Source organism: Lonchura striata, chromosome 4A, assembly GCF_050655825.1.
Source record: "Lonchura striata isolate lonStrDom1 chromosome 4A, ASM5065582v1, whole genome shotgun sequence".
Taxonomy (NCBI): Eukaryota; Metazoa; Chordata; class Aves; order Passeriformes; family Estrildidae; genus Lonchura; species Lonchura striata.
In genome coordinates, this window is record NC_140742.1 from 8,212,593 (window position 1) to 8,229,367 (window position 16,775).

The 16,775-nt window shown below is 50.7% G+C and overlaps 1 protein-coding gene across 4 annotated transcripts in view; it reads left to right on the forward strand.

Moving 5' to 3' along the window:
• Positions 1-3,642: 3,642 nt before the first annotated feature.
• Positions 3,643-16,775, forward strand: part of DOCK11 (dedicator of cytokinesis 11) — a 75,261-nt gene continuing 62,128 nt past the window's right edge. For 3 of the 4 annotated variants that reach the window (XM_021548503.4, XM_077786513.2, XM_085570919.1), the window contains exon 1: positions 3,643-3,824. In XM_021548503.4, coding sequence (XP_021404178.2) covers positions 3,723-3,824 — 102 coding nt within the window. In that variant the 5' untranslated portion in view covers positions 3,643-3,722. The remainder of the gene's footprint in view (positions 3,825-16,775) is intronic. The other variant, XM_085570920.1, reaches the window with a different exon arrangement.

Consider the following 16,775-nt stretch of genomic DNA (forward strand, 5'->3'; position numbering starts at 1 on the left):
TGAGACTTCCAGATTTCCCCTGAGCACACCAGCAGTGCTGCTGGCTGCATGTGCAGCTGAGGAGTGATGGCTGATCAAGATACCCAAGCACTTCATTTGTCCCTTGCTTTGGCAGAAGGCACAAGATGCACAAAATTTGTTGCTTAAGGAGTTCATGTGTGGACCTGGGGCAGTCTGTGTCTTGGCTTTGCTATCAAGAGGGGTCAGTATGCAGATATCATTCTAAGGCCACTTTCTGGTTGGTTTGTTTGGGTATTTTTTTTTTAATTTTTAAGTACTTGAAATACATTCAAACATCACAGCTGTATATCACAGGAATTTTGAAGCTGGGAAATGGAAGATGTAATGACATTCATAATCTTCCTCCTGCCTGGTAAAAAAAGCACATCTAATCTGGGTAACTGAGTCTGGCAGGTTCCCTGCAGGAATGCAGGACCCTCCCCAGTGCAGTGAAACTCTTGGTAAATCACCTGCTTCAATTAAACACATAGGTAAGTGTTTTTCTGGGACAGGCTCATGTGCAGGTGCTAGAAAGGCCCACAGATAACCAGTGAAAGCAGTGAAAATTTGGATTATTGTCTGATAATATTGAGTGCCTTTTATCTTGGATTTAATTGAGAAATTAAAGCCCAAGCCTGCCACTAACCCTTCAGTACCTTTGGGAGGCTTTGTGGAGGCAGTGCAGGGTCCCCTATATATGGTTCCAGACCTTACAGAGATTCTTTCTTGGTGCATCTTCTGTGCTATAGTGATACTGCTAAGTGGGAAGGATACCACTATCAGTCTAATATGATATCCTCTGGAAACTTTCTCTCTCTGTAGTCTGTGCTGTGCAGCAGAGCTGGGGAGGAGGTGTGGCAGGAGAGCTGTTTTGCCTGGGTTGGGTTGGCTGCACCTTCCAGAGTGTATCCTCACTGGGAACTACAAGCTGCTGCTGCTATTCACCCTCTGATCACTCAGGCAGGTGTGGGATCAAAATGACATTGGGGACTTCAAGGCTCAACAAAAAGACAAAGAGATGAAAATGTTAGCACATTTGAATCTGTAGGTTCCCCATGGCAAACTGAGTTGGATAAAGTTTGGTTATCTGAGGCAGTGCCACTCCTCAGCACTTCTAAATGCTCCTACATGTCCTTGGGTGCCTATTTTATGCTGATAAACAATTACTGGCCTTTTTTCCCTGTGAAAAAGGAGATGAAAACGACAGTCCTTGCAGGCCTGAGTTTGTCTGTAACAGCAGTGCTGTGGCTGCTGTTGTCTTGCCTTAACACTTTTTGTGCTTGAGACTCTTAATCTGATGTTTAGTCTGTCCAAGATGGAATCACAGCTTTCTGCAGGTTGTTTTCATGAGATGTGTTCTTCCCTTCGCTTTTATTTTCCTTTTCATGTTTTGCTTCAAAAAGCAGCATCACTGTTCACTGGTTTTCCCTGGCTGCTGAGCTCAGGTCAGTGGGATGCTGATGGGCAGCTCTTTGGATGCTGACACCCAGCCAGGCTCATAATCTTAGTAGGAAACTTTTGCTTCTGTCTAGATAAGAAATGGAGTCTGTGCTTTAGGGAGGGTTTTATTTCTTGTCAAGTGACCATCAGAGCACTCTCCTCCCCGGACAAACACTCTGCTTCTCAGAGCTGTTCCTGATACAGCAAATGGAAGGCAGAAATGGCTCTGCCACAGGTGTTGGCCCCAGTCACTGGTGGGGGCTCTCCTGCAGTGCCCAACTCGCTCTGAGCATCCACAGGGGCCAGGGGCTCTCTCCAGCAGCCAGGATGAACAGGGCTACCCTCACTCTGTGACCAGCATCATTGTGTTACCTGTCCTGAAGGAGACCTAATAATTTTATTTGCCAGTTCACTGCAGGAGAGTTGCTGGAGCTGTGCTGTGAGGATTTGAAGTGCCTGATAAAAATCTTTACAAGAATATTCATAGGTGTGGGAATAAGGAAGTAAACCTCACTGTGCTGCTACTGGAATTGTGCATCACAATGCTTTTCATTTAACTCAGGTTTGGAAAAGCTTCATGTTTGTGAAAATGCAAATTATTTAACTTGTCAACTTTTTCTATCCCACATCATTTGATAATTAACAATAAAATTTCAGATTTTTTTTGCTTCTGATGTAAAAACCCAGAGCAGTGTTTCATATGAAGTGGTGACTGCTGCCCCTTCAGTGAACTCCTAAAAAGCAGAACAATAACTGGCTTGCATGCTTTAGGAGTCACAAATAATGTTTTGAATGGTTTGGATCATAATGGCTGTATTCATTTACCCCCTACAGATTGGCTGTCATAATCAAAACTACTTCTCTATATGTTGTGTAATTTACGGCATGCCTATAATTCCAGTGAGATCTTTGTAGATAGTATTTAATTGGTCATATGGCACAATGTGAGTAAATTCCTATGACTATATGGCAACTGTATTAAATTCAGTATCTTGCTGTGAAGACACAACACACAAAATAAGTAAAAAATTAAAAGGCTTTAATAAACAAAACAAAGGGTCTATTATAATTTCAAAATCACCATCCTTCAAAGAAGTGCACAATGACAAAGTAATGAGGGGTAGGAATTGAGTTCTAAGGAATCTTTTAATATCCTTACTCCTTGGTTTTTCAGCTGGGCAAGCAAATGTGATCGTGGCCTCTGTAACCAAAGCACTTCCCTATAGCAAACTCTATAGGTTGGATATTTTCTTACGTAAGCCCAGCTCGCAGCTCAGCTGCACACAGCTGTTCTATCCTTTCCCCCCAGTGGGATGTGGGGAGAGAATCAGGAGGGAGGAAACTAAATATAGTTCAATAAGTAAAGCAGAAGTCACTCAGACAGGCAAAGCAAAACAAGGAATTCATTCACAACTTCCCAGGGCAGACAGGTGTTCAGCCATCCCCAGGACAGCAGAGCTCCCTCATGAGTGATGGTGACTTGGGAAGACACTCTGATTGTCCTCACTCCCTTCTTCTGAACCTGCTTTATACCCATCAACTGATGCCATAGGATGTGGGATGTCCCTTGGGTCACCTGGGGTGACCTATCCTGGCTGTGCCCCCTCCCAGCTCATTGTTACAATTTTGGGGTGGGGCGAGGAGCAGAAAAGTTCTTGCCTTGACGCTGTCAACGCTGCTCAGCATAAAGGAAACATCCCTAATTATCAACACAGTTTGCAGCACAAATCCAAAACACAGCCCGCTACCGCGGAGAAGAATAAATTTCACACAACCCCAACCAGCACAGGGATGCTCAGTAGAAAGTTCTTGTCCTGGATCCAGCTTAGCCTTGCAGGAGCCCCTGGTAGAGCAGGGGGCTCACCAGCCCAAGCGGCCCCGAGCGATGCTGTTCTAAAGGTCCGGCCCCTTCTCCCTCGGCGAGCCCCGGCGCGCCGCGCCCTCGCCGGCCGAGCCGCGTCCCCGGGGCCGCCCCGCGAGCATCCCCGGCGCTGCCGGCGGGGCTGTCCCGGGCCCGGCGGGGTCCGGGCCACCTGCGGCGGGGACAAAGCGGCCCCGGGCGGGGTCCGGGCCACCTGCGGCGGGGACAAAGCGGGCCCGGCGGGGTCCGGGCCACCTGCGGCGGGGACAAAGCGGGCCCGGGCGGGGCGGGGCGAGCGGGGACCCTCCCGGGCCCGCCCCGCGGCTCCGCCCGCCCCGGCCCGGCCGCGCCCGCCCGGCGGCAGCGAGGGAGCGCCGGGGGAGGCTGAGGCTCGGCTCGGCTCGGCGCGGATCATGTCGCCATGTCGGAAGTGAGGAAGTTCACGAAGCGGCTCAGCAAGCCGGGCACGGCGGCCGAGCTGCGGCAGAGCGTCTCGGAGGCGGTGCGCAGCTCCTTCGTGCTGGTGAGCGCGGCCGCGCCCGCGTCCCGCTCGGCGATGGGCGGCAGCGGGAGAGCCCGGCAGCGCCGGGAAGGGGCAGAGCTGGGCAGGGGATGCGCCGAGAGCGGGGAGAGGAAGAGGAAGAGGCTGGAGAGGGCCTGGAGAAAGGGCAGAGCTGGGTCGGGGCTTGGCGGAGCGGGGGATGCGCAGGGCGCGATTTGGAAAGCGCTGGGCAAGGGATGAGGAGGGCGCGGCTGGGCAAGGCAGGGGACGGGCATCTCTTTTTGGGGTCCCCTCCGTGTGTGCCGTGCCGTGCCATCCCGCCGGCCGCCCCACCTGCCGCCACCGCGCCCCTCGGAGCGCTCAGAGCCGCGGGGATCGCGGGGACGCGGCGCTGGGGCGGTGGCGGCGGGAATGAACGGGAGCCCTGAGCGGGGCACCGAGCGAGCAGGTAGCGGAGGCGGACCCGTGAAACCGGCTCATGGATGCGGGCCACGACCTGGCAGGGCGGGAGGCACAGGCGCCGGCGTGAGCCCGGCAGATCCCGGGAATCGCGCTCAGGTGGCTGGGCTGGAAGTCACTCGGATGCGTTCCATCCCCGCATGCGGGATGCTGCAGCAGGTTGTCTTTGTTGTGCTCGCATCTGTGCGAACCGTAGTGCTGTGCCCTGGGAGGATGGCGGGGGCAGCTCACGGCTTCCCGAGGCTTTGTTGGATGTGTTTCACTGGTGCTCATTGAATTACTCTAGCGTGTAATCAACTTTGACCTTGACTTTGATGGAAGAAAGGTTAGGCAATGGGATATGCAGAAAGTGCAGTACAAGTTTAGCAAATAATTCCTATTAGTTCTCTATGATTAGATTGAAAGGCATGTGCTGTTAAATAAATTGAGGTTTGAACATTTATTTTAAAAACAGAGTTTTCTTGTAAAATACAGATTTCTAAGCTTGAAAAAAAAACAACTCATGGTGATAATCTAGCCTGATTTCCTCGTGCTAGTTTTTGCTTACTCTGTGCAGCTGTTTGGGGATCCTTATGGGTTTCCGTGTGATTTGCTCTCCCTCTTTCATCAACACTACACAGGGACAAAGGCTTTGTACAAGCTGATGTAACTTTTCATTAAAAATAAAATTGCATCTATAGGACCAGAAGAGCTTTGGTATCCTACATGCAAAAGGTTATGTGGTGCCTGTGTCAGGCCCTTTCTCTCAGAAGGGGAAGGGATGGGTGGGACTGCAGATGAAGATAAATAAAACCTTGACAGGAACCCAAAGGAGCATCAGAGTCTGTCAGGCAGCCACTCTTTTTCTGATCCTCTCTAGGGTTTCATTGCCCGTGCTGTCCCTGCCAACTTCTCTCTGTTTCTGGCAGTTCAATCCCCAGAGCTGCTGTGCTGCCTCGTGTGTTTGCAGCCAAGCACCAGAGGAAGGTGAGGGCAGGTGTTTCTGATCCCTAGGTCCTGGCAGAGTTTCCTGCTTTTGACAGTTCAGCAGCAAGGGATAAATGCCAGCACTTCTGCATCACTGGGAAGAGCCATAAGGCACTGCAGTGATCAAGGAGTGGGGAAGGAGGTGGCACGAGTTATAGGGCTGTCTCAGATGGCAATTTGACCTTCCTCAGTGATTAAGGATGAGGTTTGCTCCAGCAAAACGCTGGCTTCCCTCTGTGTTCTAGTTCATCATCTTTGTGAGGAAGGGATGTCTGTGGCTGGTGTGCTGGCTGTTGGAGGGTACAGAGAGGATCCTGAGAAGTGATGGTTGGGGGTGGTGGAGTGAGGGTGAGACTGAGAAGTCATAGTTTCTGATCCTGTTCCCCAGGCGAGTCTCAGTTCTGTGCTGATGGTGCTGGGCAGCTGCAGAACATTGTGTGAGCACCTCCCCAGCCCATCTGCCCTTCCTTGCCACAGCCAGGGTGGGGCAGATGGACGGGCCCAGCATCAGGACTGACCCCAGCTGTGCCTCACCTGGGGCAGTGCTGAGCTCAGGGGTGCCTCTGGGAAGCAGAGGGTGGCCACTGGGTACACAGGGAGTAGGAGCAGTTGTTTGGTAACTGGATGGAGCAGGCTGGCAGCAAGTGATGCACTGTGTCCCAGGATGTCAGGAACTGGGAGTTTCTGAAGAGACTGGAGTTACACTGGAGCCTTTGCCTGGCAGGATCCCATCCTCTTCCTGCATCCTGGACAGAGCAGGTGGTGTTGAGTCAATAAAAAGTATGTGAATAGTTTAATACTCCCTTGGTCATCTTGTCAAGTGCCTTGGCTGTCTGCTTGCCTTGGGGCAATCGTAGCTGAAAGCACAGGTATCTCTGGTGGTGAGCATGAAGGGGTGGTGAGCAGAGGTGCTGCAGGTACCAGAGCACACCTTCATCCCAGGAGGAGTGGGCACCATGGGGCCTTTTCAGTGTGTTGCTTGAGCTCAGCACTTTGGACATTCAGGGCACACCTCGAGACAAGGAACTGTCTGGAGTAAGAAGCTGTTTGTAGTCAGTGAATGAAATGCTCATAAATGAAAACATCTCAGTGAGGAAAGCTTTTAACCTCATGGAAGTGGTCAGCATGTCCAGAGCCACAATTTGTGCGTTACAGGAGGCGTCTCTGTAGCCAGCAGCGCCGTGTCCAGCCGAGGGAGTGAGATGTCTGGCACAGTGTGGTTCCAAAGCTGCTGTCTTGGTGAAGCAGTGAAGCCCATGCCATGTTATTTCTGTTCTTTTTTTGATTTATGCCTGTCTAGTGCATGGAGAATATTTAGTTGTTAACTTTGGCAGGGCTTTGCTCCTTTGTGCTTGTGAAAGGGAAGCGTTGGATATGGTGGGGGTTGGCACTGAGGGGAGCTTGTCCCTTTCCAAGGTGTCCTGGAGTGCCTGTGCCCACACACTGCCCTTTGGACCAGCTGCTAGGATGCAGTCAGAGCTGCTCCTGTCAGGGTGGGCAGAGCTGGGACCTGCACTGCAGCAATGGAAGTCAGCACAGGCTGTGGAGGGGAGCTCGGGGGCACTTTGGGAAGCACAGGGAAGGATGAAGTGCCTTCCCTTGGGGCTTGTGTCCCTCTTGCTTTGCTGCTGTTCCCAGCATCCCAGGCATCATTCTGGCCTTGCATCTCGTTGGCAGACAGGCTGGGGAGGAACAGTTCAGCAGGAATCCCTTGAAAGCAGCACAGCCCTGCAGAGCTGCCTTGGGAGCGCCTGGTGCCATAGGCAGCCGCCTCTGTGGGAACCCTGCTTCTCTGTGTGCTCTTTCTGCAAGAGGCTGCAGGGCAGATTGTATCAAATTCAGCTCTGAATGGTCCCTGATGTGTGCTACTGATTACAACTGGGGATGAAGTTTTGCCAGGCTAATTGACAAATAATGTCACTGCTTAAGTAAACAGACAAATTTAGTGGAAGTGTTTGTTGGCAGGTGGGATAAATGACACACTTGAATGATAAAGGGAAATTTTAAGATTAGGTAAAGAAAGGAGAAGTCAAAACCCAAGTGTGATAACATAAACCATTCTTAACTGAAAGATGACCTACAGCTTAAACCTTGGGGCACCAACAGTAAAATACTGTGTTAAAAGTGCAACTTCAGAGCCAAAGTGCTGATGGTACCTGGGTGAGGCATCTGGGCTAGAGCTGAAAGAGAGCAGCCAGGGCACCTTTGGCAGTGGATGGAGATGGGTGATTTTGGCTCTGACCTTCAGTGCAATCTCTCTCTCCTCCCATCCTCTGATGTTGCTGAGTAATAGTGGGAAAGCTGAGCAGCAAGGCAGGAGAGCCCTGCTTGGAGGCTCTGGCTGGTGTGGGACCTGGGCAGCTGCAAAGCTCAGACTCTTGCCAGCAGGATGCTCCTGGGTGCTCAGGTGGGCAGTCCTTGTTCTGAGGACTGTGCACCTCTCCTTCACCCCATAGAGTGCAGTGGGGCATCGTAGAGTTGAGCAGTGTGAGCACACATGTGTGAGTGACATCTGGGTCTTGTGACACTGCCAGGACAACAGCAAAGCCTCTTCCTTCTGCCTGAGGATCCAAATCAGCTGCACTTGTTTGGGTGGAGACACCCTGAGAGACACCCTGAGCCTCCGCTGTCTCTTTGGGATGTGCTCAGCAGCACTGGGGCCCTGCAAGGAGAGGGGGCTGTGTCTCACCCCATGTGTGAGTTTGTCAGAAGTGTCGTTCTTTGTGTCGTGACAGGGAAATTAAAAGTGTGGGAGGCACGAGATCAGAGCAGCAAGCACTTGACAAAGCACAGATGATGCATTTTCCCACAGTGCTGCCAAACCCAGTCATCTGGTGGCAATTTTAAGTCTCGCACAATTGCTCTGATTTTCTTTACATCATTTCTATACCCTTTAACTGAAGATGCATTTACTGCTTTGCCATGAAGATTTTAGAAAGGGTGCAGAGCCAGGCTATCTTATCTGAGAAGGAGCAGCTGCAAAAGATTATCCCACACTGGGTCAGCCAGGCCAGGGGAGCATCTCTGGGTACCCCCGGGGCACAGCTTGGTGACACTCAGATCTGGGGCACACATCTGCCAGCAATGGCAGTATGGGAGAACCTCTGCTTACAAACAGCTGCCTGGATCTTTGCCATCCCGAGGTATTCAGGGCAAGTGTCTGCTCCCTGTGTTAGGTGGTGCTGGGGGATGTGCTCCCTGAAAGCTCCCTGTGGATGGGTGGGCAGCTTGCCAGGAGGAGATGGGTTTTGTTTGATCCTGGCTGGGCTGGGCTGGGCTCCTATGGGTGGCTCCGTTTCAGTCAGACGCAAAAAGGAGATACAAAGCTCCTTCATGCTGATACTAAGGAGTATTTTGACTGGAGGCAAAAAAGCATTTTGTTCTTTCTGTGGGTTTTTTTTTTTTTTTTTTCAGCTTAAACTATGTTACTAGTGTCTTGATTTATGCTCATGCAGAGGAAATCAGCTTTCTGTATAGAATCCCCTTTTAATAAGCTAAATTCACTTTGATCAATGTGAAGCCTGTTTATATGCAGCGTTTGTAGTGATCTTGGCACTCAAGAGAGACAGAATATATGTGTGTTCCCCCGGGGATAGTCAGCATGCTGTGTTTGCACAATTTACATAGAAAAACAGACATATATGAGGCACGGGAAGAAATTCTGCCCCTGCCAAAGTGGGCGGGAGTTTTGCTGTTGGTTTAACCAGGGCAGGATTTGCCTGTCAGAGCCAGCCCTGGTGACTCCTGTGCAAGTGTTTGTGCAGAGAATGTTGTTCACAGGGGCTTATTAAAAAAAAAAAAAAAAACCACAAAACACTTAAAAGCATTTTTAAAGTGAATCACATTTTAAAATGCTTTCCTGAATCAGGGCTCCTGTGTTGTGAGGGGCTGGATTTAGCCCAGGGCTGGCCTGGGCAATGTGTGCCAGGGAAATGGCTGGGTTTGGGGGAAATGGCTGGGTTTGGGGTTTGCCCCTGCCTGAGCACACACCAGCTGTGGAGTGGATGAAAGGTATGGCTGGATGGAGAGGAGCAAGGCTCCAAGTACCCTCTGCAGCTATGTGAGGACAAATCTCTGGGATACCTCCTACTGATACCCAGTCCTTAGAGATGGAGCAATGCCTGGCTCTTCTGTGAGTGCCTGTGAGCTGAGGCATGACTGCTACAGGATGAGCTGTAGTCAATGTGTCCAGTTCTTGAGGGTTTTGGAGGCAATGACAAGCTTTTGATGGGTGCAAAATCTTATCCTTCCCAAGGCATCATTTAAATGTTTGCATCCACCTGCCTGTTATAGGAAAGCTCTGGGAAGAGAACAAAGCACCCAGCCTTTACATGTGTTTATCTCTTACCACGTTTTGCTAGCTGGAGTTTTAGCACTCGCTGGGCAAGGCTGAGAGTGGTTTGTTCTGTGCTGAGGACAATGTCATGGAAATGCAGGAGTCCCTGCACTGACAGCATCTGCCCCAACCCGCCACTGCCAGTGCAGTGAAACGCCTGGAGCAGATGGTTGGTGGTGGTGCCTGCAGCCATTGCCAGCACTGCAGCTGGGATTTCTGCTCTCAGAATCCAGTGAGGGGATGGCTCCTGGGGCTTTGTTTCATCCTGTTCTGGTATCTGGAAATATTTGCAGGTATCTCCCTCAGCATCAGGAGCATTTGAACCAGGACTACCTGCTGTAGTGTGTAGTGTAGCATCATTTTCTATATACAGCTGGGTGGCTCTTTCATCAATTCACTTAGCCCTCTGCATGCTGATTTATTGTCTCTAATGGTGCAAAATTGCACAAAGCTTTTGACATTTCTGTGGCCTGAGAATGCAAGTCATGGTCACACACAGCAGCTGAGCAGCAGCCAGACATGGGGAACACGTGTGCTCCAGCATCCCTGGTATATTGGCCTCTTCACTCCTGCTTTGTGCAAGGAAGAAAAAGTAGTTTCTTGTAGTTTCTTCTACCTTTGTGGCCATTGCTGTTATCTTAAAAATGCTGGAATATGTTTCCCTGTCACCAACTCTTCCATCTCTTTCATTCCCTTAAAAGTATAAATCAAAGCTCTCCCTGAATGGCTCCTCTTTCCTTCAACACAGCCCTGACTTATCTTTACAGTTTTCCCCTGCCTCCTGCTGCTTCTCTAATGGGGTCAGGGCTGCTTGTTCCTGACCCCTTTCTCACCCCTCTCTCTCTCTGAAAAGCAGTTTCTTCTCTCCCCTATTAATATCTCCTGTCACAGGACTGTTCCTGGGTTGCATCTGGAAGAAGACTCTGCTGGTCCACAGCATCCCCCCTCCCTCATCCTGCCCCTGGCTCCGTGCTGGCCATCCCCACTGCAGCCTGGCCTCTGTCCCTGAGCAAGGACACTGCAAGGGAGAAGCCAGGCAGGTGGCACCTCCCCTGAGCAGCAGTGGGAGCTGGTGGTGTCACAGTGCTGTGCATTGCTCTGGGGAGCCACCACAGCCACACATGGAGCTGCATTTTGGCAGTGCTCAGAGCCTGGCATGTGGGCTGGGCAGGGCAGTGTCCCCGAGGTCTGGAGGGAGCCAGGGCTCAGAAGGGCAGGGCTCCATGTCTGCCAGGGCTCTGCCAGCCTGCCAGGCCAGGCTCTGTGTGGCCTGGGATGAGCTGGAGCAGGGACTCGAGGGAGATGCTGTGCCAGCCAGAAAGGGATGGTGGACACAGGGACATGAGAGGCTTGGCAGGAGCTGCGTTTGTGACAGGGCCAGGGGAGGGAAAGGGAGTCTTCATCTCTTGGAGGGAGATGGTGGTGCTGGCCACAGTGGGCTGAATGCCCACAGAGCTGGTGTGGAGGGAGGCAAACCCAGCTTCCAGCAGAGAACTGCTTTCCATGGCACTTCCGAGTTCCAGGAGGGTTGCACTGGACTCAGAGAGGTTTTCCCTGTGCCTGGAGAGCCCTAAACTCTCCCTTGTCCTGCTGCATGATGTTGCAATTGTATGCATGTTTTTATTTGGGGAAGCTTTGAGGTGCTTCTGTTGACAGCAGCATTTTGGCTGTGGGTGGGTTGAAGCCTTGAAGAGCCCGTCCCTTGCAGAGCCCATCCACAGCCTCCCCTGTGTCTGCTGGGGGGAGCAGAGTCAAACTTTACAGCCCCTTTGCACCTGTGTGCAACGCCTGCAGCCTGAAAATGGAGCAGAGATGAGGCTGAGACAATTCCTGAGCTGCTGGAAGCACCCCTGGCACGGCTGCGCTGCTGGGGTGTTCTCTGCACTGCTGAGGAGCCCAAAACTGCCCTGTGACATCCTGCCCTGCTCTTTGGGCCTGGACACGTCTCCTGCCCTGCTCCTGGCTCTGTCCTCCCCAGTGGGGTGGGAGTGTTCCCAGCCCTGGGCACTGCTGTGCTCTTGGCTCAGCCCTGCGTGCGAGTGGCTGCCGGAGCGAAAAACAAGAGTTTGAGACAGACAGGAAAGGGAGGGGTTCTGCTTATGTGCCATTAATTGCTTTAAGATGTTCTGGAACTGGCTATTCTAGATTTGGATGCTAAATATAAAACTGATACTACATAAATAAATGATGAAATACAAGTGACATCTGAAAAGCACTTTGGGATATTCAGTTAAGAACCTAAATAAATAACATGTATTATTGTCATAGTAATTACTATTTTCCTTTTTTAGCATGCCTGTTTTACAGAATGCTTTGGGAAGTCATATCTGGCAGAAATTCAGCTGTCCCACAGAAACCTGTACCCTTTTGCCAATTTCTATTGGCTCTATTATATCTGAGGGAGAAAATCAAAGCTGTGACGTGTTTGCACGTCTCTCATGCTCTGCAGCAGATGCTCAGCTGGATGCAGGTGCAGTTTGGCTGACGTGGAGCTGCCCTGGTCCCTCCCTCTGCTCCTCGAGGAGAAGGGCTGGATTAGAGCAGGATGTCTCTGTGCAGGCAGGGACTCAGGGACTTCAGGGGCTGGAGACTCCATGGCAGAGTGTACTGAGCTGCCACTGTCACACAGCAGCACCTGGTGATGCTGAGGAGGGTCAGGCACAGGGACCAGGGTACTGAAATCAGTCTCACATGCTTGTCCTAATGCAGTGCCCTGTGCAGGAGCAGCTGCATCACCTCAGGTGTGTGCTCATGCCAGACATGGATCACACCCCAGCTCTTCTGCTACTCTGCACTTGTTCCAGGATCCTTTTCAGAGGTGATGTGTGGAGGTGAAGTGCAGGTGGGCTGGAGTGGCAGCACTGCCTTCTAGGCTGGGCCACTCACACTTGGGCTGTGAACTCTCACTGCTTCATTGCAGTGCAGCTGTTTTCTGAGTCCTGTTTGCTTAAGTGATTATGCAAGAATCTCAAGCTTTCAGGAGAAAAACAGTGTTCCTGCCCCTCGTGGCTGCAGACCTCTGCTTCAGAGAGGATCTGCTAAAGGCTGTGGAGTCCACTTCTGAGTAAGTGGAAGGAAAATGAAGAGTCATATGCTGATTATTCTGGCTTCCTGTATTTCTAAACCAACTCGAAGACACTTCAAGGCCTGAATTCATTTTATTTGACAGGCCTAATAATGACAAGTAAATGTTTGCATGTCTACAGTGAATCAACTTTTTGACTGTTTCTTCAAGCCTTCTCCAAGCTGGTGTCTCACACCAATAATCTGTCAGTTTAAGGGACAGCAGTGTGACTGTAGGCACTTGCTTTTTCACTGGGAAGTGGGCATTACATTGAAAAAGGAGACTTCCACCTTACAAAATACCCAGAACCCAGGTCCTGGTGCCACCCAGGGCCCCTGGTGCAGGAGGGGAGGGCTGTGGGTGGGTGAAATGCTGTGGCACAGAACTTGGGCGGGGTGGAGGGAAGCACAGGAGAGGGGGCTGGCTTTTGATTCGAGCTTTGGGATGGAAAGAGTGAGTCATTTCCACTGCTGCTGTTCTTCTTGCAGGGTGCCAGGACTGTGCACTCATCCTCCCCTTGCCCACGACATGGCTTTTTGTTTCTCTGAGAGCTGCTGGGAGGAGTGGGGCAGGCAGCCCGGTGCTGCTGGCTCTGCGTGGGGAGCTGGAGCACAGCACGCTCTGCACAGAGTGGATGGAGATGGGAGCGTGGACCCCAAGCCAGACCCCGTCTCACGAGGGCCTTGGCAGTGATGTGCTGCTCTTCAGGAGGCTGCTGTTCTGCTGCCCATGGAGGCTGTGCAGAGCCTTGCTCTGAGCTGTGTTAGCACCCGATCCCTCCCTGCCAGGCCCCTTCTCTTCTCCAATTCCTCCTTCCCTTCCCGATTGCCCATGGGGCTCCTCTCCTGGCTGCAGTGCTCACCTCTCTGCCAGCCCCTCTTGGCCTCCCTGAGCCCATCTCCTGCCTCTCACAGCTGCACAGCCCAGCCTTGGCACAATTCTTGCTTCCCATGATGACCCCTGCACAGATCCATCCCCAGATGGGTAAAACCCCCATCCCCCATTCCACCCTCCCCTGCACCACCTTGGGCCAGCTCCTGAGACTTTTCCCTGTCCATGCTTCTCCTGCTTCTGGTGAGGTTTTCCTCCCTTGCCTTTTCACAAGATGCTCTGTGTGTCTGCATGCCCACCTTACACCTCTCACCTGTCCCAGGTGTAGCTGTGGTGTCTCAGGATTTTGGTGTCTTCAGCAGAGCCAGGATTCCTGTCTGGACATTTTTCTTGTGTTTTTAAACTTCCTTATTTCTGGCCAGTGTAAAAATAGTTTTGGCCTGCTCATACCCACCTTTATGGATTGTTTTTCACCCTTAAGGTTTTACCATTGTGCATCTGCTACATCCAGCTGAGTGCTGGGTTTGCAGCAGGCTTGTGGACACATCACCTGCAGAGAGCTGCCTCAGTGCCTCCCTGCTGATTTCTTCCCAAAATGTGGCTTTGCTGAGAAGGCCACAAACCTCTTGGCATCGGCAGGGCTGGGCTGGGTTGTGGCTGCTGCCATCTCTGCTGACTCACAGCCTCCCTGCCTGCCCTTCCTCCCCTGGTCTCTGTTCCCTCCTCTTCTCCTGGAGTTTTGAATCCGCAGTCATTGGGGCACAGGCTTTATTCTGGCTTTGCAGAGGTTTATGGCAGTTCCATAAACACTGCATGGCCAAGCCCAGGGTTTATGGGTTTTCGTTATTCTTTCTTCTACCCAGCAGTCTGCAGTGATGACTTCTCTGTGAATCTGAGCTTTTGTAAATTGAGCTCTGTAGACTTTCTGCAAGCTTGAGTGAGAGTGTAAATGGGATCAGATGGCAATGCAGGAACTGGGGGTGGAAATGTGAGGAGACACAAATGTGATACTAAAAGAAAAAAGCTCTGAAAGGCCACACAATTTGAGTTTTCCCTGACCTGATCTTTGAATCCCTAGCTGTAGAAAAGCTTTTCTGTATATAGAAATTGCTCATTTCCATATGCCCATATGGTTTGCCAAGTGAGTTTGCTCAGTTCCCAGGCATCATTTGAATTCTCTCATGTACAGTCAGGTTTCTTCAGTAAAATAAAAAAACGGGGACTTCTCTCTGCTGTTTTTCAAGTATCCTCACATTTCCACATTGTAGTGGGGAGTGGTCTTTCTGCCGTGGAGTGTTGCCAGTCTCAGAAGTAATGAGATTTTAGCTGTGACAAGTGTGTCCCAAGGGTAGTTGTACCACCTCCATTTCCCCCTCTTTTAGCTTTTAATTCTCCAAATTGACTTTTCCTCTCATTTTCTGTGTATTTCACCTACTTGGCCCTTTGGTATTTAGTTTAAAATTTGGGCTTTTGCCTGGCTTTCCACGTAAGTGCACTACAGGGCTGCAAAAGATGAGGCAGCAAATAGGCTGTAAAATGGTCGCTGAATTTTAGGAAGCAGTTGTACAATCTGAGATAATACAGTTTTATACATACGTGTGATCTGTCCTCTTCCTCCTCCTCTCTTCAGCTGCTCTAAACAACCAGCACTTTAAAAACTCATCTCATTTGTGCCTCTCTTGCTGCTTTGTAATGTGGATGCACACACTGGGTAGAGCTGCATTTCTGAGATGTGGGGAACAGCCCCGTGCTGGGGCTGCTGAACGTGCAGGGTTTGCAGTGGAAAGCCCAGAGGAAGTGTTGCAGGGCAGGGTGTGAGTGTTTCTGTGTGTTTCTCTGTGTGTTTCTCTGTGTGTTTCTCTGTGTGTTTCTCTGTGTGTTTCTCTGTGTGTTTCTCTGTGTGTTTCTCTGTGTGTTTCTCTGTGTGTTTCTGTGTGTTTCTCTGTGTGTTTCTCTGTGTGTTTCTCTGTGTGTTTTTCTGTGTGTTTCTCTGTGTGTTTCTCTGTGTTTCTGTGTGTTTCTCTCTGTGTTTCTCTGTGTTTCTCTGTGTTTCTGTGTGTTTCTCTCTGTGTTTCTCTGTGTTTCTCTGTGTTTCTCTGTGTTTCTGTGTCTTTGGTGGCCGTTGGGACCAGAGAAGTGAAAGTCAAGTGTGGAGCAGCTCCAGCACTGGGCTTGGCTTCCGCCTTGTGCTGGCAGCTGCTGAGGACTTGTGTCACTGCAGAGGGACCAGAAAATTGGTTACACTGGAGCCAAACCAGCCTGGTTTGTCGCTTTCTTCTCTGGATTTTGTTTTAAATGAGGGCTGAACTGATAGGACTGAAAATACAAAAGCTTTCTCATAGTTTTCCTTTGGCTTCTGCTTTAAAAAAATCCCCAAAGGAAACATTTTTCATTCTGTACGTTCACATCACTCGCGTTTTATCTGTTGTAATTCTGGGAGAAGTGGATCTCAGAAGAACATTAATCATATATAACAAAAAGGTGGTGTGTTTTTATGGTATTCAAATACAGAACACTGGAAGACAGGTGGCTGCTGGTTTTCAGGCACTAGAAGTTTAAAATAGAAATGTTCTTTCCTATACTTCTCATGAGCAAGCTGTTATTGTGAGCCTTTGTTTATAAAGCAAATAAACAGAATTTTATACGCTTTGCAAAATGGATGCAGAAAGGTGACAATTTAATCTGACTTAAAGTATCCCCCTCTTTGTTAATGGATAATTCCCTTGCTAAACCTTTCCTGTGCTCTCTCTCTGGTGGTTTCTGTCTTGGGGAGGGCAGTGGGACAAGGACAAGCAGGGCACTGAGGACAAGGACCTTACTTGGGTTTTCCCTCATTCTGGGCTCTTTGTGCTCGTGCTTGGCCAAAGGCAGAGCCTTGTGTTGGTGTTTGTGGGCATGTTTCTGTTGAAGTAATTTCTCTGAATTTCCTGTTCAAATGCCAGCCAACTCTCTGGTGGTGGGGAGTCAATACTCCAATAGAAGGCTGTTGTTCTGCCTGTGCTGCTGTCCAAGTGCAGCCTCGTGACCCAGCGTGGATGAGGCTCCAGCACAGCACACAGCCCTGTGCACAGCCCCGTGCTGGGGCAGCAGCAGAGGACAGCAAGAGCAGCGTGTGGTTTTGGGAGCAGGCTGGTGTGGGGGGCTTGAACCTGAGGTTTTTTATAGAGGGATGAGTGACTTATCTGGGAGGGTGCACTGCTCTCATGTTATCTTTGTTTAAAGTCACGCTTGTTTTTCTCTGAGGTATTTCACTTGTTTTTTATCCCAGCACAGTGAGCTGCAGTGCTTTGGGCTGGATGCTGCTGCTGGGTGTGCT